General features: G+C 38.7%; 1 protein-coding gene across 1 annotated transcript; it reads left to right on the top strand.

The window, feature by feature from the left end:
* Window positions 1–13,085: 13,085 nt before the first annotated feature.
* Window positions 13,086–15,346, top strand: LOC133524773 (uncharacterized). The gene is made up of 2 exons (XM_061860915.1): window positions 13,086–13,301; window positions 13,594–15,346. Exon 2 carries the CDS (start codon window positions 13,595–13,597, stop codon window positions 14,519–14,521), a length of 927 nt encoding a protein of 308 aa, XP_061716899.1. The 5' UTR covers window positions 13,086–13,301; window position 13,594; the 3' UTR covers window positions 14,522–15,346.
* Window positions 15,347–23,477: the final 8,131 nt, after the last annotated feature.

The raw sequence follows: 23,477 nt of genomic DNA on the forward strand, positions 1-23,477 counted from the left end.
ACCTCAGCTCCCAAAAGCAGTAATATTTCACCTGGGATATGGAACTCACTATCGGCCAAAACAACATCATTGGGTATTTTCATTTTTGACAAATCAATTGGTTGAAGAGATAAATCTGGTGTGATGGTATTGACCACATGGCATTTGACTTGCACTTCAATATTGTTCACTAGAGAGTGTACACTAATATTGACATTATTTCATTTTTTTGTTATTTTTACAAACTCTTATAAAGTTTGAATTTTGGCATATTGGTTTCAAATTTAACCTTTCTACCAGAGATGTCGATATAAGAGAGCCCATTGCCCCACAATCCAATAGCGCTCTGATAACTATTTCTTGGCCCCTTTAATACCTTTACAGTGGGGAGCAGAACATCATCAGCGGAGGTTTGCAAATGATTGTTAACTACAAGATCACTTGCATCTTTGTGTAACAAAGAATTGTTCTTCTCCTTACATGTCAGGCATGAAAAGTTAAATCTGCACTTACCTTCATGTTTTCTTAAACAATTAGTACATAGTTTTTTGCTGTTTACAAAGTTGAGAAGGTCTTCTATAGGAGCCATCTTAAATTTAGGGCAAGCATATATAGCATGACTTGATTGATCACAGTATAAACAACTATTGGTTGTGATAGTGGCAACATTGGTCACCTTTGGAGAGTACGATGTGAACTTTTTAAATGTTTTAAATTCAGACGCACTCCCAGTGCTACTATCTTCTAAAGCAATTGCACGCTTGTCTAGAAATTCAATTAATTCAGCAATGGTTGGCAAATTATCCTAGCCTTATTATCAAAGCGTTTTTGTAACAGATCAAGTGACTCTTTGTATGAGTTATAGACCAGAGGCAGATTAATAATAACTGGCAATGCTTCATCAGCTAAAAATTTCCTTAAATAAAATAATTTTTGGACATCTGAGAGTGAGGCATTCTTGTCAACAACAGCCTTGAACAAATCCGTAAATATTTTGTAGTCTTTCCCATTAAAAATTGGGATGTCAATACAAGGCAACTTTGAAGTATTTTTAGGACTATTTGTACTTGAAGCCTGGCCCTCAGATGGTTTTAAGTTATTGACTTGTGCACTTAACTTTGACAGCACTGAAAAGTATCGAGATTCTACAAGTTCAACGTTTTCGTCGTCATTCTCATCAAGCGTTAGAATGTCCACTTGGAGTGTTTCATACTTGGTGTTTAGTTTTTAATATCATATTTCGGAACGCATCCTCAAAATTGTTTCGTTCGACACATTTGTCATCTTTTTCATTCACACCATTTTTATCATATATATATCTCGTTCGGGGAAAGTTTGGGGCATGCGCTTTGGAGACAAGATTTTGAAATTGGAAATAAAACGAAAAGAAGAAAATGTGAGAGAGACTTGATTTTGCCGTGGATTTGTGAACACGGAAATTTATTTGACAAGAAAGATTTTGCGGTGAATTTTATATATTCATATTTAGAAGACGGACTCAATATTGAAAGCGGAATAATTATACAGTGAAAAACAAGCCAAGGCCTGCACAAGCGCCACGGGGGTGAGTGTAGGGCCTTTAATTTTATTTTTAGTTTCCATCTGTTTTCACCAAGAAACGGGTGTTGAATGTCCGAGGCGCCAACAAAAGTATTAGCGGCACCTGAACCAGCGCATTGTATTTATGAAGGTCTAAATCCTCGCCGATCGCCGGCTGGAAGGCTTTCGAACCACTTGGAGTGATAAAGGTATTTATCAATTTTTCTTTCCGAGTCTCTAGCATTTCACAAGACGCGGATGTTAACTTCTCATTATCACTGGTAAATTGTTCCATTCTAGTCACAGTACCTTTAAGCAGACCGCGGGCAAACCGCAGCCTTTTTAACTCGTCATCCGGTGGCATGACGAGAAAACGCAGTTCACCATACACGACGAATCGTAGTAAACCGAAGCGAGAATACAATAAATGCGACTCACTTGCCACTTATTGTACCACTATAAACTTATCACTTGGCACTTATTTTTCATTCAAATAAAATTTGTATTACACCGGCCTCCGTTAACAAATGCCGATCGCACTATAGGGCAAACTGCATCTTGCTTTTATACGGTCTCCAGACCGGCCGCACTCAGGATTATATCATTTTTACTTAGGAAGGACCAAACAAGCTGTATGTATAGTAAAACACAGCTAGTTTATTTCGTTTCATTAAAAATGTTACATGGTCAATTTCTTCATTGTTATGGAAAAGACCGATGTTTTTAGTGTCTTCACATTAAAACTAAAATAAAAAATGTGGCAAGTTTGAAACACTTTTACCCTATACAAACTATTGAAAAATTATCTTTATGTTAAAAATATTATTTAACACTAAGGTGTAAGCGTTATCCGCAAACATCGGATTTTGTGTGTCAGACTGACAGTCTTGCGTCGTCTTAGACGGAGTTTGTACAGTCGACTTTTGTGTGTCTAGTGTTTATGGACGTTACCGTCTGCCTGTCGTTCAGACACAGCTGGTTTATCGTATCGTTGTTGTTGTGGTATTGTCTTATCTCTGCTTTCAGATCTGTGTCGACTTAAGGCACGGCCTGATAAGAACGCGTTATTTGTATTGTTTATATTAGCAGTCACCGATCTTAGTTAGTTAAACTTCACTTGGCTATATGCCTTCTTCCGCCATATCTCTTGGACGCGTAACCCGCGGCCTGGACTGTTCGTTACGTCACCAAGAAATATACGTGCTGTAGCTTAGACTGCTTAGAGCTTTACTTGCAAACGTTAAGTTTCTTATAAATTAGTTTTGATAGTGCGTGGGTTCGATTCGAGTGGTGTTTTTTTTTTTTTATTTAATTTATTTATTTTGAGTGTGGATAGATTTTTGGAGCTGGAGACTAGCTCAAAAATTTTGCCTATGTCAAAATTTTATTTGGGGAGGGATGTACTGTAACAATACATTTTTTTAGCCTCTGGGTTTCTTAAATGCAAGTGTTGGTGGTCATTAATTTCCTTTAAAAATCTAGGTCATCTAGCGGGAGGCCGGGATGTCGCTTGCACGTGTTGAATCGATTCGTTGTCGAACACGTATTAGTTGTCAAAAGGATAGGTAGATGGCGCTGCGTGGGAATTCCTTTTAATTCATTTTAAGCAAATAGCTATTTAATTTATTCGTTAAAATGACAACTAAATGAGATATTTTATTACTATTCATCTTTCCTCTTTCGGAATTGGTTATTACTGTTCAGTTTTGTATTGACGCCGTTTTTGATAAGCTGTATTTCTTTTCGTGCGTGAAATGGACCGCAGGTTGGTAATTCTCTGTGGTACGGTTGACAGCTGCAAAGGTGAATTTGTTCTGATTGGAGATCGTCGCTGAAGGTTCGCGCACGGGTTTTTTCCCAAAAATAAGGTTAAAAGCCGTGATGATGTGCAGAATCTGCTTCCATCGCCCATTTGACCCCGGCACAAAATACCATTATTAATTCTGTGAGTTGAAGAGCAACCCATCGCGTGCCCCGGCCCGGGTGTTGAAATAAGCTGCACAATTTCCATGCCAGCCTTTTATTCACCAACGGGGTTCATGGCGGGGCGCTAGGTACCTGGCAAGCTCGCGCGGTCTACGAGCACCTGCCTCATGCACCGGTAACCCAAGCTAGTACCAGCGGTAGAGAGCTGTCGCTGACCGTTTCGTTTCGTAACCATCCGTCCAGGCATTACATAGGACGTGGTTGCTGTGGAAAAATTCCCGACGTTTGGAGGTTAGACCCATCCGTTATTAACCGTTTAACATTTGGACCAGATCGACTGGCCTTGGCGCCCATATGCATATCTTGTAATTTCTAAATTTAGTGTCACAGTGGGCTGTTTCTACCAAAATTTAAATATAAAGAGTTCGTTAACCCCTATTTGTTCCCTGAAGCTTTAATCTAAAATAATAAGTAACGTAGCGTCTATGCAACCAATGCTAGCCGGATATTATTCTGTACCATTTGTAAGAAACTTTTAGATAATATACTTAAGATTACCTTAACTGTGGAATGTTCGCGATATTGTTGCCCGGGTTCTTCTAATCTCGGTGGTTTCTAATAAAAGCTTGTTATTTACCATTGTAGTTTACATTACATCTTATTCCTTTAGATTACTTACCCCAAAATATTACTTGTAACACTCTAACTAAAAACTTTACGAAGTGGCAAAAAGAAAAGCACGCTTCTTCATTTTCAGAAAGTATATTCCTAGCATATTTCAACGAACTTTCGAAAACTAAAATGCCATCTACGCTATGGGCAATATACTCTATGTTGAAATTCACAGTCAATATAAAGCATAATATTAATATAAAAAGATACTCAAATTTAACTGCCATGCTCAAACGAAAGTCCGATGGCTATAAAAGCAAAAAATCTCAAGTATTCACTACAGAAAATATCCAGACGTTTTTGAATGATGCTTCGGAGGAAATATATCTAGTGACAAAGGTATGTAAAACCTTTTTTTACGTTAATATGAACATTCACATTTTACATGTTTAGTGTTTATAACTACCTAATACCTAACAACTATCAAAGGTTAAGTATTCAAGTTCAAAGTATTTACCTACCTATTTCTTGTTGCAGGTGGCACTTATTTTAGGTGTGAATGGTGCTTGCCGTACTATTGAGTTATACAACTTGACAATGAAAGATGTAACCCGTCATGAAAACGAATTTTGTATTAAATTACGGGATACGAAAACCAAAATAGGCAGAGTTTTCGTTGTGAAGGATGAATATGTATCAATTATTCAAAAGTACCAAGCATTACGGCCTGCTTCAACAAGCTCTGACAATTTTTTTTTTCAGTACAGAAATGGAAAATGCTATAACCAAGCTATTACAAAGTGTCGCAGTTTCCCAACGATATCGCTACCTTCCTCAATTTACCGAACAGCGATAGCTTTACAGGTCACTGCTTCCGACGCACATCGGCTACTTTATTAGCTGATTCTGGAGCTAATTTAATATCACTAAAACGCCTCGGAAGCTCAGGTCAGTCCATGCCATGGACGATTTTATGAAAGGCTGGTCGGCATTGTGAAGAATTGCATGAAGAGAACCTTAGAAAAAAGAGTTCTAAATGACTCACAGCTAAGTACAGTTATCAAAGAAATCGAAGCTGTGGCGAATTCACGTCCACTTTCTTGTGTTGGGTCTGATATAGAATATGTTTTTAAACCGGCAGACTTTCTAACCTACGGGAAATGTATAGCGATTGAGCCTTCTATACAAAATTCCTATCCAGGTGGTTCAGTCACAAAGGAAAATCTAATAGAGGCATGGAAGTTTCTAAGACAGTACCTTTGCAGTCTACGTGAAAGGTACCAGCATTCACACAAAGAATCCCGAGTTAAAACTAATCAAAGCCCTCATATTGATGACTGTCCAAATTAAGGGAGACTCAAAAAACAGAGAGAACTGGAAGATAGGCAAAATACGCAAGTAAGTATAACGGGTTAGCACTGATTGACTAGCACGTTCTTTTAGCATAGTAACAATTTATGTTTTAATTCAGTGGTTCTTAACCGGTGGCCCGCGGACCACTGGTGGTCCCTGGAGGCATCCGTGGTGGTCCGCGAAGCCATCCGAAAGTTTGTACTATATTTCTGTAAAGCCCTACTATTTACGGCGAAAATGTGGTTGTAATGACTACCATTGCGTACGAATTAATCATAATTTAAAAAAAAAGCTTGTCGTCATTCCAAGAAAAATAACCATCGACATACGCATATGTTTGGGAGCGGGCGTTACACACCGCGGGCGTCGGGTCAGATTGACCGCGGCCTAAGTAGGCTAGGCACTTAGGCAGGTACAGCGTCGTTACTGTTATATCGAGTCAGAAAATAAAGACGTGTGATATTAAGCATGCTTGATAAATAAAATACAGCAGTAGTTATTATTTATATTTACCTATCGTCACTCATAAAAATGGTAAATAAATTAATTGAAGAACAGTGTTCGGATATGAAACGCCATATTCAAGAAAATATTACACTGCATTTGGTAAACATGTAAAAAGAGATGCTGCGTTACTTTCCTGATTTGGAAGACAAAGGCATACGGAAATTAATCCGTAACCCTTTTATTCTCAATGTGTCTGAGGTGCCGGATGACATACAAGAGGAGGTAATCGAATCGCAATGTATCAGCAATTTGAAAGATATATTCGAATCCGGAATTAATATTGAAGATTTTTGGGCTCAAACAGCAGTATCTTTCCCAAAAATAATTTATGCGAGCAGGGATTCCCATCTCTACTAGTGATCAAAAACAAACACCGAAATCAGTTGGATCCCAGTGCTGACATGAGGTTGGCGTTGAGTAGCACTGGACCAAGAATCGAGAGATTGGTAAAGGGCATGCAGTCGCAAAAGTCCCATTAAAAAGGCTATGATATTTTATTTGATTAATTTAAACATGTTGACCAAGAAAATCAAAAATGTATGTGATTTAAAACCAAAAGGTTAAGCCCTGGCAACCTTACTCACCGGCAGGAACACAACACTATGAGTAGGGTCTAGTGTTATTTGGCTGCGGTTTCCTGTAAGGTGGAAGTACTGCCTCAGTTGGTCACTAGAAACGTCTAACTTTCATCTTATTGTCACTCAACTAAATAATAGATTATTAGTTTATTAAATAATACATATTTCTGATTTTTAGTAGTATATTTTACGTAACAAGTATTTATTTTTCTACGCGTCAATAGGTAAGTTATCTAAATTTGTAGTGATGTATAAAAACTCCCTGTATGTTAAATTACGTCACTTTTGTGTCAACGGTATGAAATGTACGGGCCCTGATTATGATAATGTATGCATGTATTAATTTTGTTATTTAGTAACAGGTTAGTCATAATTATATTGTACTCGTACGTCCGTGATGGATAAACTGTTGGTTCTTAATTGAATTGTGGCGCCACTGTGCCACCACTGTCGTGCAATCATTCATAATTTCACACCTCTCGCGCGCAATTATCAATTTGTTGCTTAATCTGTGCCCAGTCGACTCGCGCGACCAATCAAAGCCCGTCACCCTTCCGCGGGTCGCTCTGATTGGTCGCGCGACCCCGGGTTCACAATATGGCGTTTTAGCCCTAAAAAATACTTCTCGAAGTTTCCTCGGTTTCCTTTCTTCTGCTCGCGACCGCCGCCCAGAGCGCATCATCATCGCCCCACGACATGTGTTCTATGCAATACGAAAATACAAGTATTCTCCAACTCGACTTGTTTCACTTTGAGGTCTTCGAGACTAACCTATCACCCAAATCTGGTGACCCCGCGCCCACGTCGAAGTCCCCGCGCCCCTGCGCAAATCACAGCGGCGCTCACACAGGCGCCCGCATCGACGGAGGCACGCCCTAAAGTGCCCGACTACGTTTTTCGCACACGCCCGCAGCGCTTCGTCGCCACGTGTTCTCAACCGACGTGCCGCGCCCCGGCGAATAAAGTAACATTAATTTTATATTATTTAGGTTATAGGTAAGTTTTTAGTTAAAAATGTCGTTAGATGAGTTGACTGAGAAAATTAACGCTCTACAAGAGCAAAACAATACATTGCAGCAACTTGTAGCCAAACACACAGAGGGCTCCCCTAGTTCAGAGCCCAAAATTGACAGCTTCAGTTTTGTTAATAAGTTAGCAGTGCGTTTGCCCCCTTTTTGGTCAGACAAACCGATCGTGTGGTTCGCCCAGGCAGAGGCACAATTCGCTTTGGCAGGCATTACTACTGACTTAACAAAGTACAATCACGTTATAGCTCAACTCGACACACGACTGGCAGCGGAGGTCGAGGACATTATAATCAACCCTCCCAAGGAGAGCGCGTACCAGGCATTGAAGGCGGAGCTGGTTCGCAGGTTGTCGCGCTCGGATGGCGAGAGGGTGCGACTGCTCATCCGCAACGAAGAGCTTGGTGACCGTCGGCCGTCACAATTTCGTCGACATCTGAAATCATTAGCCGGTGAGTCCCCAGACACTAGTATGTTAAAGCAACTGTGGCTGACACGCCTACCAAACCATGTCCTGAGGTGTGCGTGGTAGTGTAAGATATAGATATAAGTTGATGATGTACGTTGAGTTAGTGACAATACAGACGCTCGCGAGTAAGCACTTGTGTTTGATTACACCTCTCAGTCCCATACATGCCACATGGCGACCGTGACCTCGAGGGCGGGCTCCGCCGGGCCGCACGATGTTAGTGTCAGCGTTTTCGCCATCTCAGTGTGAGCGTGATTATTACAATATGGACTGCGTAAGCGACAGTACCTCAGACTATTAATACGATTACTAGGGTGGTCCTTATATGGCGAAAAAAAATTTTTTTTTTGATTTTTTAACGGGGCACCATTTCTTTTGATTATTTAACATGAAAATAGGTAACAGTATTTTTTTCATGATTTTTGGACAATAATTAGAGGTCGCTACCGCAGCTTGAACTTTGTAAAATAAAATTAAACAAACGTATTACATGCAAAATCAGATTTATTGGAAAAAAACTCTTTCAAGTGTTAAACATTGCAGTTACAATATCTAAAACAGATATCTTTATCAACTACACAATCAGGTATCCATGACACAACAACAACATAAATAACAAATTATGATAAAAGGATGGATTTCTGGGTGTTGGGGTACTTTTTTCGGAATTGTTTTACTATTAAAAGCAAATACTGTTTTTGGTCTTCATTAGTTGTTAATAGCTTATTGTACTCCTCCATCAATGCCACTCCTCGTTCGGCGATGTCATTTACCACCCGCATGGATTGTACTATTTTTTTTGCCGCTTTAAAGTCTTCGTGGCGTTTCCAATTTTTAACATCTTTGCTCAAAAATCGTGATGAAATGCCAAGTATTTGGAAGAACCTTAAAGAGTTACTTGTCACAAAGTCATCAATATCTTTTTCCATGATATGCATCTAGACTTATTCTCTTGGGACAATACTCCAGCCCTTCATTCTTTAGTGCAATGACCATTTTTTTCTTATATCAATTGAAAGCTTATCGTCGAAAAATGCAAATGAAACAAGTCCTTCACATAAGTACCATAAATGACCTAAAAACTTTTTCAAAGCAACGTTGGCCATCGCCAGATTAATATTTTTAAAGGTTATGAGGTCTTTCAGCAGTTGCAAATCATTTCGTGGTGCAAATTGCTTAGCAGGTGCTTGGAACCAATACTTCACGTATATGACGACAGTAAAAGGACAAATATCATTTACTGCTTTTTCTTCTCTTTTGGTCATTTTAAATTGATGCCGAAACATAAATAATTTTAAACAGTACATCGCTTTTGCCGTCCAACGAGCACGGTGAAGCCCAGCAGACATTCTGAATGAGACTCCACTGTCAGGAATACCTCCCAAATAAATTATTGTGAGATTCAATAGCTCTCTATAATCATCACGCGGTTGGTATTCACGCAATTGATCTTGTGCGAAAGAAATCATTTCTGAAGAGACATTTTCAACATATTTGGCAGAGCTGGGATCAGAAATAACAGTCTTGTAATCCTTAGGATCAATATTGGTCCAATTCTTTTTGAACCTTTTGAATATCAAAATTTCTGGGCCACTAGATGGACCAAGGGCTTGATTTGCGATGGCTTCTAACATAATTTCGATTATGTGATGTCGACAGGCGAGCCAAAGCATATCTTTTTCCATTTTTGGTTCTAAAATAACGCAGCATCCGTTTCGCAGTCCAGTGTTAACGGCCGTTGTGTCAAAACAGAAACATTTAACTTTGTCACTTAATCCCCATGTTTTGACACATTTTCTTTATTTTTTTAAGTTTCTGCCACTCTTTGAAGCGGTATTCAATTTTGGCTATTACATGTTTCTTTAATCTTGTTGGTATTGCAGCTTTTTCCCATATGGTCAAGACGGAATGGGCACTCGCCGTCGCAGACTCTCTTATAGTTTTTTTTTCAACGGTTTAAAGTAAAAAAACAAACTTAGCACTTCACGTATTGAGGGCAATTTTGTTTGCTTCAAATTTGGTGTTAACTGGCCTATAAGCCAGATGTTAATTGTATTTCGCGTTGACAAGCGTATTCCACTGCTTGTAGACGCCATTGCAACACTTTACAACTATACGCTTGAGGATTACGTGCACACTCTCGCAATAACGAAAATGGACTGAAGATCGTTCCACGCGGTCGCGTCGCGGGGGTGTGAGACGGGGGTGGAGGACGCGTCAGTGCATCGCTAGTAGGCAATAGTACTTGATTTCATTTAACAACTCAAAATTTTATAATAAAAACGCAAGAATAAATAGTTGGCGTTATTCATAAAATTGTTATTTTTTTAATATTTTTCAAAACTGTGACCTTCAGTAGCGACCTCTAAAACTAGATAAAAAAAAAATAAAAAAGAAAAGTGTGGAAATAACTAATGCTAAATAACAATTTGAAGGGGTGCCCCATTTACTTTTCAGAAATCGAGAAATAAGGACCACCCTAACGATTACGGTCAATTTTCGTGTAGAAAAAATACAGTAACTCGGGCGTGATGGGACAAGGATACAGCAAACAGGAGGAGAAAGAAGTTGTGATCACCCAGAATGCGGTTGGATCGAATGATGCGACGGACACGAGCGAGCATCACACAAATGTCAATAACATCCTTATAAGCGTTCTTTTCGTCGTACTCGCCCTCATCGGTTGCTGCGTCCTGTACAAGTTTTTCAAGAAGGCACAGCAAAAATACATACACAAAGAAGTCAGGAGACAAGTTTGGGCACGATTGCAAGCTAGGCTGTCCATGAGGAAGTCAGTTCCGGCCAAGGACGACGAGGAGGAAGGCGCATAAGTGGAGGATGAAAGCGCGACGTTTTACGTATAGTGTGTGTGTGTGAAGTGAAAAGTGTCGGGAGTGAAAAGCGTCGGAAATGTTAAGGGTATGAATTTAGAATTACAAACTATATATAATAAGTTAGAAAATATACGCATATACCTACGAAAATTAGGCGAGGCTAGAAGGCAACTAAAACAAGGTCAGGAAAAAATTGACAATGCACAGTTGATATATGAGGACTATCGATCTTTAATCAATTCTGTTAATTTAGATGATCTGTCTGAGCCCGAGGAGTGTTATATTTTAGAATTATTATGTGAAAAACTAGATAAAGCTTATAGTAAAATTTTACAATATAAAGTCTTAGAGTGTGTAACCGAAAAACCAATTAAAATGGAGAAAAAATTCGAAATAAAAGAAGCGAACAGCTTAATAAATAGCTATTTTGGACGGCAAGGAGGAGATCGTGGAAAAATTGATCTCCGGTATTGAAATGCTAGACAGTATATTGAACGAAAGTTGCGAGAAAAAAATACTAATTTCATTTGTCCTTAAAACACGAATTAATAAAATTGCGCAACTAAAACTTAAATCGAGTTATGAAACTGTTGTCGATTTAGTGACTGATCTACAAAAACATTTGTTGCCGAAGAAATCCGCAGTCTCTTTACTTGAACAATTAAATAACACAAGGCGATATGTCTATTACTCAATATGGTGATAAGATCGAGGAGTTGTTCATTGGCCTAACGATAGCGCAAGCCGACGGGAAACCCGAAGCGCGCGATGTCCTTAGACCAATCAACGAGTCCTTAGCTATAAAGAAATTCACGGACGGTTTGAGGAACCGCCGTCTTAGTACCATTTTAGCTGCCCGAGAATACACAGAATTAAAAGAAGCTGTCAGAGCTGCCCAAGACGAGGAGCTGGCGCGACCCCAGCCCGAGCCAGTAGTCATGAACATGAACTACGGCTACAGAAGAGGTTTCCAGCAGCCACAGCGCTACAACTGGCGTGGGCGCGGACCCACCAGCTACCAACCCAATCGAGCCAGAGCCTACCACAGCCCATGGATACCACGCTATCCCACTAATAGAGGTACTGTACCTAGTAATAATTTTCACAGGGACCGTGGACAACGTACGTATTTTAGGGGACAATCCATCCTCACCAACCATTCGGAAATAGCTTTAAAAAAGTTAGCTGACTTGGCCGATAGCATTCTCGAAGTGTGCGTCCCCACGACAGTTACCACCGATCAGGGCCGACAATTCGAATCAAACCTCTTCAAGCGCCTGATGGACATGCATGCCATTACCAGAAACCGGACTACAAGCTACCACGCACAAGCTAACGGTATGGTAGAGCGACAACATCGCCAGCTTAAGGCGGCCCAGATGTGCCACAACGACACCTGGACCAGGGCCAGGGCTATGACAGTATAACTCCCAAAACGGCCGATGCAGCGCTACCATCGCCCCTCCCCTCGCCCCGCCACCCCAGCCCCCTCCTTCGCAGCAGCCATTATACATTTGAAAAGTTTTGACGACTTTATTGTGCCGAATTTCAAAGTCGAGTACGTTGGTGTGTAGTGTATCTCCTCGCTTTTTCGCTGAGTTGAGATCCTAAATATCCAAATTCTCCTTTGCTGTTCGGAACAATACTTTGTTATTGTGCTGCGGTGTCGGTTGTGCAATAATAAATAACCATGAGACTTAAGTGTTGTGTTGGTGGGTGCAATGCAACAAATGAAACACATCGACTCTTCTTCTCGGTCTATCAAAAGAGCAACTGCTCAGGAAACGTGTGTGTGAAAAACATTTCGACAAGCAGCAGTTTGACGCAGAAGGCAAAATACTTCGGTTTTCTTACCCTTGCCTATTTAGGGATGATGAAATAGCACACGGTGAACCTCTTGCAGCACTTGGAACTGGTGAGTACCTACCCACTTCTACTTCTATCATAACTACGTAAAGAAAGATTTATTAACACGTGACTATGTACTTGACTTTTTACAGTTCATGCTTAATTACCATATATCAATACGAAATTCTTATTTCGTTCTTATTTCACCGTTGAACACGCCCTACGATTAAATAATAAAACTATTGAATTAAAGCTATGTATAGATTTCGTTTCTTGGATTATAATATTTTATAATATTGTTTTTTAGTGCCACATGCTCTGAGTGACCACAATTATTTTAAAGACCAAGATGATGAGGACGACACAATTGAACAAACACTTGTCATAGGAAGGCCAGGTATGTGTTTTATACCTACTATTATTATAAATGCGAAAGTAGGGGAGACCGAGGTAAGTTAACACAAAGGTAAGTTGACACAACTTCAATATCTCGGAAGCTATAGGCATTAGAAGTTTGGCAACAACGCATTTCTGATCCGCCGCTCCGCCGCTCCGACTTGTCAGTACACGCCGCGGCCGCCCGGCGAACGGTTGTGGCACTAGAGCGTCTGTGGCGAAAACTGCACGAAAAGTAAGTATTCCATCATTTTTTTGATGCCATTTATTTCCATGTTATATTACATATTTTGTAATGTGTATATATTTGTTTTCAAGTGTTATTAACCAAGTTTAACATATTAAACTCATTTTTAAACCAGGTAACGACGTGAATTTTAAAATAATAATTCAATGTAACTAACCGTCGATTTCAAGGGAGAGGTAAGTTGAAACAGCTTGTGTCAACCTACCTCGTTTGTTTCAACTTTCCTCGATTTCAATTTATATTTATATTAGGTATTTTAAATTCGTATTTTTTTTTGTAGAATGCCGAACAATTACAAGCGCAAGACGGATAGAGGCGAAGTAAGCATCGAAATATATGAATTGGCTGCCGAGGAGGTTAATTTGAGAGGAAAAAGTCTTCGGGATGCTGCAAAATCGTATAACTTAAATTATTCTTCGTTGTACCGTTTCATTCAGAAAAAAAAGAAGAACAATGACATGCCTGTCACAATGGGGTATGTGCATAACTCTATATTTACTCCTGAAGAAGAACAAACATTGGCCGAATATTTTATAAATTGTGCAGCAGCTAATTATGGTCTGAATACTAAAGATGCCAGGCGACTGGCTTATCAACTCGCTAAAAAGTACAACAAGAAATTCCCGCCTACTTGGGAAAGCAATGAGATGGCAGGTGAAGTATGGTTGAGGCTTTATATGCAACGGCATCCAGCACTCTCTTTGCGAGCTCCTCAAGCGACCAGCCTTGCTAGGGCCACCAGCTTCAACGAAGCAAATGTGAAATTGTTTTTCGACAATTACACGCAGCTGTTGGATAAGCATAAATTTTCAGCCTCTGATATTTGGAATATGGACGAAACAGGAGTTACAACAGTTCAAAAACCTAATAGAGTCATCGCTCGTAGAGGGGAAAAACAAATTAGCGCGATGACATCAGCCGAGAGAGGGACGTTAGTTACAGTGGCCCTAGCTGTAAATGCTATAGGAAATCATCTCCCGCCAATGTTTATATTCCCCAGAAAGCGATTTCAGGATCACTTCATACGGGATGGACCAGTTGGTAGCGTAGGGTCTGGTAACGCCTCGGGATGGATGCAAGAAGAGGATTTTAATTTTTTTCTGCAACATTTGCACAGGCATGTTCGGTCGTCACCCGATAAAAAAGCGTTGTTGATTCTCGACAATCACAGCTCTCACGTTGCCGTGAATAACATTCTGCAAGGATAACGGGATAGTATTGTTAACATTTCCTCCACACTGCACGCATAAGTTGCAACCCTTAGATCGTGCTGTATTCGGCCCATTGAAAAAAGCAATAAATACCTCTGCAGATAGCTGGATGCGAACTAACCCAGCAAAAACGATGACGATATATGATGTGCCTGGAATAGTAAAAACGGCCGTGGAAGTTGCAGTCACAGGAAGAAATATAACGTCAGGTTTTTCAGCATGTGGTATCTGGCCCTTGAATTCAAATATTTTTACAGCCCAAGACTTTGACGACCGGTTTGGCCTAGTGGGTAGTGACCCTGCCTACGAAGCTGATGGTCCCGGGTTCAAATCCTGGTCAGGGCATTTATTCGTGTGATGAGCATGGATATTTGTTCCTGAGTCATGGGTGTTTTCTATGTATTTAAGTATTTATAAATATTTATATATTATATATATCGTTGTCTAAGTACCCTCAACACAAGCCTTATTGAGCTTACTGTGGGACTAGTCAATTTGTGTAATAATGTCGTATAATATTTATTTATTTATTTATTTATTTATTTATTTAAGACTTCCTCCCAAGTCAAGTTACCGATCGTCCGTTATACGAAATGCAACCCATGTTAAGCAGAGCCCGTCACTGGGTGCATACGCAGCAGGAGGAAGTGGTGCGATAGTGAACTAAAACAACGTCGTCCTTTAACACTCCGTGTATTTCCTAAATGCACAAATGTAAAGTCGTCAATAAGGACATTAACATTAAGTAAATAACTTATAATATCGAGAGTAAAATCTAATGAGATGTTTACCGGTCGATCCGTGATAGCAAAAAAAAAAGAATGACAGCGCACAAGTTGCCAGAGCCAAAATATTCTAAAGACATCTCTATACGAGCATATCAATTAATAAAGTGTGCCATTGACTTTCCAACACTTCCCCTCAAGGGCACACTGTTATCTAAATAATAACCATAGTAGAGTCAAATATTTCAAAGAGAAAACTAACATGAAACAACTAAATTTGGCTCTACCATATTAAATGTCACAAATAAACATTGAATGTACATTTAAAACAAATTCATATTGACTCTACCATATACTAGTAATAATAATAAACCTGTTAGCTTTTTATACAAAAAAAACAACAGATAAAAATACTTAATATAAATTTAGAGTACAATCACAACTTACTTTATATGCTCTAGTTATTGAAAGTATTAACAAACGTTCATAGCTTTGATAAACTCATTATGCTTAACTCTACCTAAAGGTTTTGTCAACACATCGGCAATCATTTTGTCTGTAGGCAAATACTCTACTTTAATTACATTTTTAGATATTAAGTCTTTAACATAATGGTACCTTATGTCGATGTGTTTCGTTCGCTTATGACAGTATTCCTTAGCTTGTAAAAGCTTTTGAGCACTTTGGTTGTCATTATATACAATACAATTAATTTGTTTAGGCAAAATCTCAGACAAAAGACTCTTAATGAATGATACATCTTTACATACATCAGATATTGCTAGGTATTCTGATTCACACCATGACAAAGAGACACACCTTTGTTTGCGAGACTCCCAATTAACTGTACAATTTCCCAATTTAATGACATAGCCAGTATAGGATTTTCTGTCAGTAATATCATTGGCCCAGTCTGCGTCAGTATAAGCATACATAGACCAATTCTCATTCTTATGAAAACATAGAGAATAATGAATTGTACCTGCCAAATAACGCAATATACGCTTAGCTGCTAACCAATGTGACCTATCGAAACAATTGTTAAATTGGCTAAGTTGGCTACATGCATATGATATATCTGGCCGTGTACATACAGACAGATACATCAAGCAACCCAAAAGTTGTCGATAGTTAAAAACATCATCCTGCAAACAGTCATTATTTTCAGATTTTACAAGTTTACAGTTAATTTCCATAGGTGTGGCTGCGGCCTTACAATATTCCATGCCAAAACGTACAAGTAGTTTTCTGATATATTCACTCTGATCTAGAGTCAAAGTTCCCTTAACTTTATCCCTAGACACATTTATACCTAAACAGCTCTTAAGCGAACCTAAATTTTTAACATTAAATTTACTTTCTAAAATGTTTAACAAATTTCGCTTAATCGAACTGTTTTGGCTGTAAAACACATAAAAGTCATCAACATATAAAGCCAAAATCACTAAATCATCCTTGTTACTTTTTACATATACACAGGGTTCACACTTGGATTGAGTGAAATTATGCTCACTAAGTAAACTATGTATTTTACAGTTCCACATTCTACTTGCCTGTTTGAGGCCATAAATGCTTTTCTTTAACAAACATACTTTATTTTTATTATTATCACTGAAACCAATAGGCTGTTCCATATATACAGTCTCATTAAGGTCAGCATTGAGAAAAGCTGTTGCCACATCTAGATGGTCAATGTTTAAGTCTAACTGATTAGCTATACAAAATAAAATTCGCATTGTCGAGTGACGGACAACAGGAGCGAACGTTTCGTTATAATCAATGCCTTCCCGTTGGGTAAAGCCCCTGGCGACTAATCTTGCTTTAAAACGATCAAAATTACCCGAAGCATCATATTTAGTTTTATAAACCCATTTACATTTTATTACATTTTTACCAACGGGCCTATCTACCAATTCCCAGACATTGTTTTTAACTAGAGCATCATACTCACTTTTCATGGCATCTAGCCATTGCTGGCTATTAGAGCCACTTACAGCTTCTTCATAGGTAATGGGTTCATCAGTCGATGGAGAGGGACCATGAGCGAGTAAGGATAAATCATAGTCTAAATACCTCGCAGGGAGTACATTACGCGTGGAGCGAGACGATCGTTGTGGTGTAGCGTCGGCCACAGGACGAGACGCTCCATCACTTTCAGCTGCCACAGGGGGAAGGCTCACTGGTTGTGGGCCGCCGGCACCTGGTGAATCAGCTGTGCTGGAGTCGCTGCTCCCAGTGCAGTACTCATCGGTTTCTCCACCTGAAAATGATGATGAATCTCTGTCAGATAAATTCAAATTATTCTCATTATTATTATCATTGATTAAAATATTATCATTTAAAATTTCATTATTAATAATTTCATTATTTTCGATTTCATTATCATTATTTGAATTTACTTAACTATTCTGACTAGAAACATTACCAATATCACAGATCTCATTAGAAATATCATTATAAGTTAAAATGCTATCACTCGTGGAAAGTTCTTGAAAGGGGTTTGTACACGGGTTGTAAAATCTATTCTCAATAAAAGCAACATTTCGAGATTTAATAACCTTTGTGGGATCCAAAGGATCAGCTAAGCGATAGCCTTTAGATGTATCACAATATCCCACAAAAATGTATTCCTTTGCCTTAGCATCCAATTTATCTCGCTTATGTTCAGGTAACAATGAAAAAGCAGTACAGCCAAAAACCCTGAGGTGTCCAAGGTTGACCTTTTTGCCAGACCAGACCTCCTCAGGTATACGTCCAGCTAAAGCCGACGTGGGAGATCTATTCTTTAAATATACAGCAGTCATTGCTGCTTCTCCCCAAAATCGTTTGCTGAGACCTGAATGCTGTAACATGCAGCGTACCTTATCAAATATAATGCGAAAAGTCCTCTCTGCTACTCCATTTTGAGCAGAACAGTAGGGAATAGTGGTCTGGTGGATAATACCATGTTCTTTTAAATATTGTGTAAATTTAGAACTAGTTAACTCTCCACCATTATCACTACGAAGGCAAAGGATAGGCAAACTCTTTTCTTTTTCTACCATAGCTTTAAAATGTTTAAAACAATCAAATACCTGTGATTTGTTCTTCATTATGTAGGCAAAACTCTTCCGGCTGTAGTCATCCGTGAAGGTGAGCAGATATTTTCCTCCTCCATGGCTCGTCTCAGGCATTGGTCCGCAGACGTCAGTGTGCACCAGCTGTAGTGGTTGCGTTGTTGTACTGTTACTAGCCTTAGGGAAAGGCTCGGCCGAAAGCTTCCCCTTAATGCATGCTTCACAGTTCTTGAGGTTTTTATCCTGAAACAACACACCACATGCATCCCTCAACTTACACATCCCAGCTGAGTGCAGGTGACCAAGTCTAAAATGCCACAAGTCCATCACAGACGGGGTAGAGACGGCAACTGCAGCGCTCGGTGCGACCTGCCTGGGTTGCAGGTCCAAAGAGTGCTTCCTGTTAGGATTATATCCCTCAGCCCTAGACACATCCCCAGAGAGTTTATAGATTCCATTAACACAGTTAGCTATAGCCATATAGTCGCTAGGTGCTTTATTGAGACTATGACCCCTATCATAAACAAAACACCCATCATTATTAAATAAAACAGAATGACCATCTTTACATAATTTAGACACAGAAAGTAAATTTGCGGATAAGTTGGGAACTAACATGACATTTTTAAAGGTTCTCACCTGTCCATTTAAAGCAACACTAAGATCTCCAGTTTTGGAACTTGACATTGTCTCGCTGTTAGCCAAACTTATGGATTGCTTCTTTGTATCCCTTATATTGCTGAGCAAGTTTGGATCATTAGAAATGTGAGAAGACGCTCCTGAGTCCAAGAAGACATCTGTCCGGTCCTGGGCGAAGAAAGCTGCAGTGGCGGTGGCAGACTTGGAAGAATCCCTTTGTTTCCTATCTTTCTTATATTTAAAACACTTGGGCTTGATGTGACCGACTCGGTGATAGTATGTACACTTAATCTTGCTTGTAATGTATGCTGTTGTCGAGCTCCCGTTATTCGCAGACTTCCTTTGCGCCTCTTGAAGAAGACGAGTACGCACCAGGTCGCTTTTCAGCTCTTCAGAAGATATACAATACGTTTCTAGGTTGCTCACCAATGTGTCATAGTCTGCCGGAAGGCCACTCAATAAGATTTCGGCCACTTCTTTATCTTCGACCACCCTGCCGATGTCAGCGAGTTGGTGAACTAGGGACATTACATGTTCAATATATGTAGCCATGTCTGCATGCTCAGTGAAATCTACCCTGTGTAGTTGTCTTAAAAGTAACACTCGCCGATACAGCCCTTTGTAATCAAATATGTCCGACAAGTTTTTCCACGCTTCTTTAGCTGTTGTCGCAGTCCGAACGTATTGAAATAAAGCCGGTTTTAATGTTGAGACAGACACGTGCCAAAGCGCGCTGGTCGCGCGCGGCATCTGTGCCCGTCAAAGCCTCGTCCGACTCCCTGTCTATTGTGTCCCACAATCCTTCCGTGATCAAAATCATCTTCAATGCGAACTTCCACGTTAGATAGTTGTTCCCGTCCAGCTTCTCGATGACGGGAGTGCTCATGACGACATTAGTGGCATTTACAGCCATCGTGGCAATTTATGTCAAAAATATGTAGAATTAACGTTGTAGGACGACGTAAGAGATTATATTTTGAAGGTTTTGCCACTCGATCGACAGCCACTTACTAGATGGATCACGATTTCTCCTTTTCTCGTGGTATGCTGGGCATCTTAACCTGTTAAGCAGAGCCCGTCACTGGGTGCATACGCAGCAGGAGGAAGTGGTGCGATAGTGAACTAAAACAACGTCGTCCTTTAACACTCCGTGTATTTCCAAAATGCACAAATGTAAAGTCGTCAATAAGGACATTAACATTAAGTAAATAACTTATAATATCGAGAGTAAAATCTAATGAGATGTTTACCGGTCGATCCGTGATAGCAAAAAAAAAAGAATGACAGCGCACAAGTTGCCAGAGCCAAAATATTCTAAAGACATCTCTATACGAGCATGTCAATTAATAAAGTGTGCCATTGACTTTCCAACAACCCAGAGCAACGGAAAACCAAGGGGCAGAAACTAGGCCAACGCTCGCGGATCCGGTAGCAAGCACCTCCACAAATTCTGCTCCTGTTGCGACTTTAGTTCCGGGGAATAGTACTGTGTTAGAACATGATTCCCCATTGCCTCAACCCAGTCACAGCAGACACAATGCAAATATGTCTACTCCTCTTCCAGTCGTAGATGCAACTCAGCTAAACCATGAACCAGAAGAAACTGTTTCTTCTATATCCGAATCTGGTGTGGATACTAGCGCTGCTCGACCCAACCACGAACTTGGTGAGCCTATTCCTTCTGGATCGAATGTTACTGCTTCGGATAAGACTCCAGTCAAAATATTTACACCCGAGATTATTAGGCCTTTACCCAAAGCTTTACCACGAAAATGTACGCAGAACAGACGTAAAGTTAAGTCAGCCGTTTTAACGGACACGCCGGAAAAAGAAGCACTTGAAGCCATTGAAGCAAACAGGAAATTAAAGAATGTCAAGAAACGAGTTTTAAATGATTCAAAGCAATTAAATATCACATCTAAGAAAAAGAAAGCTACAAATCAAAATAAAAGGCCTACGAAAAACAAGAAGAAACAAACACGAAAATCTGACAGTGAAAATGATGATGATTGTTTATGCCTATGCTGATTAGAGTCATATAAAAATAGTAGACCCAACGAGGAACGGGTGCAGTGTATAGACTGCAAAGGTTGGGCTCATGCAGAATGCACAACTGGCGAATTAAACTATATCTGCCAAAACTGTTTATCTGATTGAATTTGTTATTTGTTTATTTGTATTATCTTGTGTTAAACTATTAAAAATTCTATTAACCAAGAAGTAAATTAATATGTTGGAAGGATTTCCAATCTCATAGTGAGATTTTTTTTTGATTAAGTAAATCTTTATTTTGTTGATGTTTAAATGTTCGAGTGTGGTTAACCAAGAAGTAAATTAATATGTTGGAAGGATTTCCAATCTCAGTGAGATTTTTTTTGATTAAGTAAATCTTTATTTTGTTGATGTTTATATGTTCGAGTGTGGATAAATAATTAGAATGTAAATGTACCTAACCTTCTTTCAAGAACATGACTGATTATTTATCTACAAGTTACAATGTAGGTAGGTAAATGTAACCTTCTTAAAAGAAGATGACTGATTATGTGCAAGTTAGAATGTAGGTAGGTAAATGTAACCTTCTTAAAAGAAGTTGACTGATTATGTACAAGTTAGAATGTAGGTAAATGTCACCTTCTTAAAAGAACATGACTGATTATGTGCAAGTTAGAATTAAACTATTTATCTGCCTTCCTCGCAATCTCATGAAGGGAAAACTATTTTAAGTTACAAAAGTTTTTTTGCCTTGATCTCAAAAGAAGTTCCTTCATTGTGTTGAGGTCAAGATGTTTATTTTGATATTAAATCGTTTTCAAGCTCTCCATTGCGTTTTTTTATCCTTAAATGCTTGATCTTTCTCTATGTGTCAACTTGCCCAGGTACCTGTTTCAACTTATCTCGGTACTAGGAGGGTTGAAACAGACTGACTTGATGTGGAAATACCATATTTATAAATAGTTCTAAATGCTAATTACTTATTTTGTTGATGTTTATAATTAAAGGATGAAATTTGCTTTCCAATGATATATTCTTTGCAATTCTAGCTTATATAATGAAGCAGCTATGTTCGGAAATGTAAATTTTGTGTCAACTCTCCTAGGTCTCCCCTAACTCTGATCTGAAAGTGACTTTGGCCTGTCTGTTACCTCTTCACACTTAAACACCGAACCAAGATCAGAGTTAATTTGGTATAGAGATCGTTGAAGGCCCGGGGAATCGGATGGTTTTCACCAATCATCATTATCAACTTCATAATCCCACGCACAACAAGTCGCAGGCATAAGCTAATTTCACATACATAGATAGACAATAAAGTATACTTTTATATGTATTTTATGTTTAACAATGTCATCAGAATGGTCTTTTAACTTTACCTTGGAAAAAACATAACTGCCCACTTTCAAATAGGTGTGCATATTATTATGCAAAAGTCTGCATAGTATTTTTATCATGTGAAATATACAACTGCCTATTTTCAAATAGGCTATGATGTTTCTGATGTGACTTGACATCTTAAAACACAACTTCTTTTTATATCTGTTTCTAAGAATGTTTGTATGTTTTTGTGAATGTCTTATCTCAAGTAATGCTTATAAGTATCCATTTATGTGTGTTCAATGAATTGGACACCTTTTATTTTCCAATAGTTTGTTGTGAAAGCAACTTATTCAGGAATAAACTGGCATATTTTTATTTATTTATATCAATAAATAAGGTTCAAATTTTTATTTCTATAAATACAGAAGAGAAAAATTAGTTCATGCTCAATCTTTATAGATATTTTTAAACATGAAACAAACGGTCATACAAAAAATATTGTTACAGTTTCTTCTCTTAATTTAGACCTATAGTTTCCATTTTTGTTAAACATATCTTTATATTGAATAATACATTTAACAATTTCAGGCGAAGACTTCCATGAGCATCCATCATGCTCATATTCTCAAGTCGAGCCCTCCATCCTGCAGAATAAAGGTATGTCAGAATAATACCACATATTTTAGAAATTTTACATTCCGGTCTGGCCTAGTGGGTAGTGACCCTGCCTATGAAGTCAAAGGTCCCGGGTTCAAATCCAGGTAAGAGCATTTATTTGTGTGATGAACACAAATATTTGTTCCTGAGTCATTGGTGTTTAGAAGTCTAAAAACCACCATATATTTTAGAATTCTAAAATATTTGCTATTATTCTTGGTTTGAACCTTATTCACTAAATAAAAATAAATAAATATTTGGGGACAATCATACACAGAACAAGCTAGCCCCAAACCAAAGCAAAGCTTTTACTATGAGTACTATGCGGCGATATAAATACCTATATAGATAAATACATATTTATATATATATTGTATATTGTAGATTTATCAGTAGGTAATCTAGTAATCTGTGGACGATGTTGTTGGTCTCACACTTCATTATTCTTTGTATTTTATTTTTGTGTCTAAACCTGTGTGTTACTGTTTATTGTCCCTAATAAAAATAAAAAATAAAAAAAAATTCAGTCATTTTTATTCTCCATTTAACGCACTAACCATT

The sequence above is a fragment of the Cydia pomonella genome, chromosome 14 (genome assembly GCF_033807575.1).
Source record: "Cydia pomonella isolate Wapato2018A chromosome 14, ilCydPomo1, whole genome shotgun sequence".
Classification (NCBI taxonomy): Eukaryota; Metazoa; Arthropoda; class Insecta; order Lepidoptera; family Tortricidae; genus Cydia; species Cydia pomonella.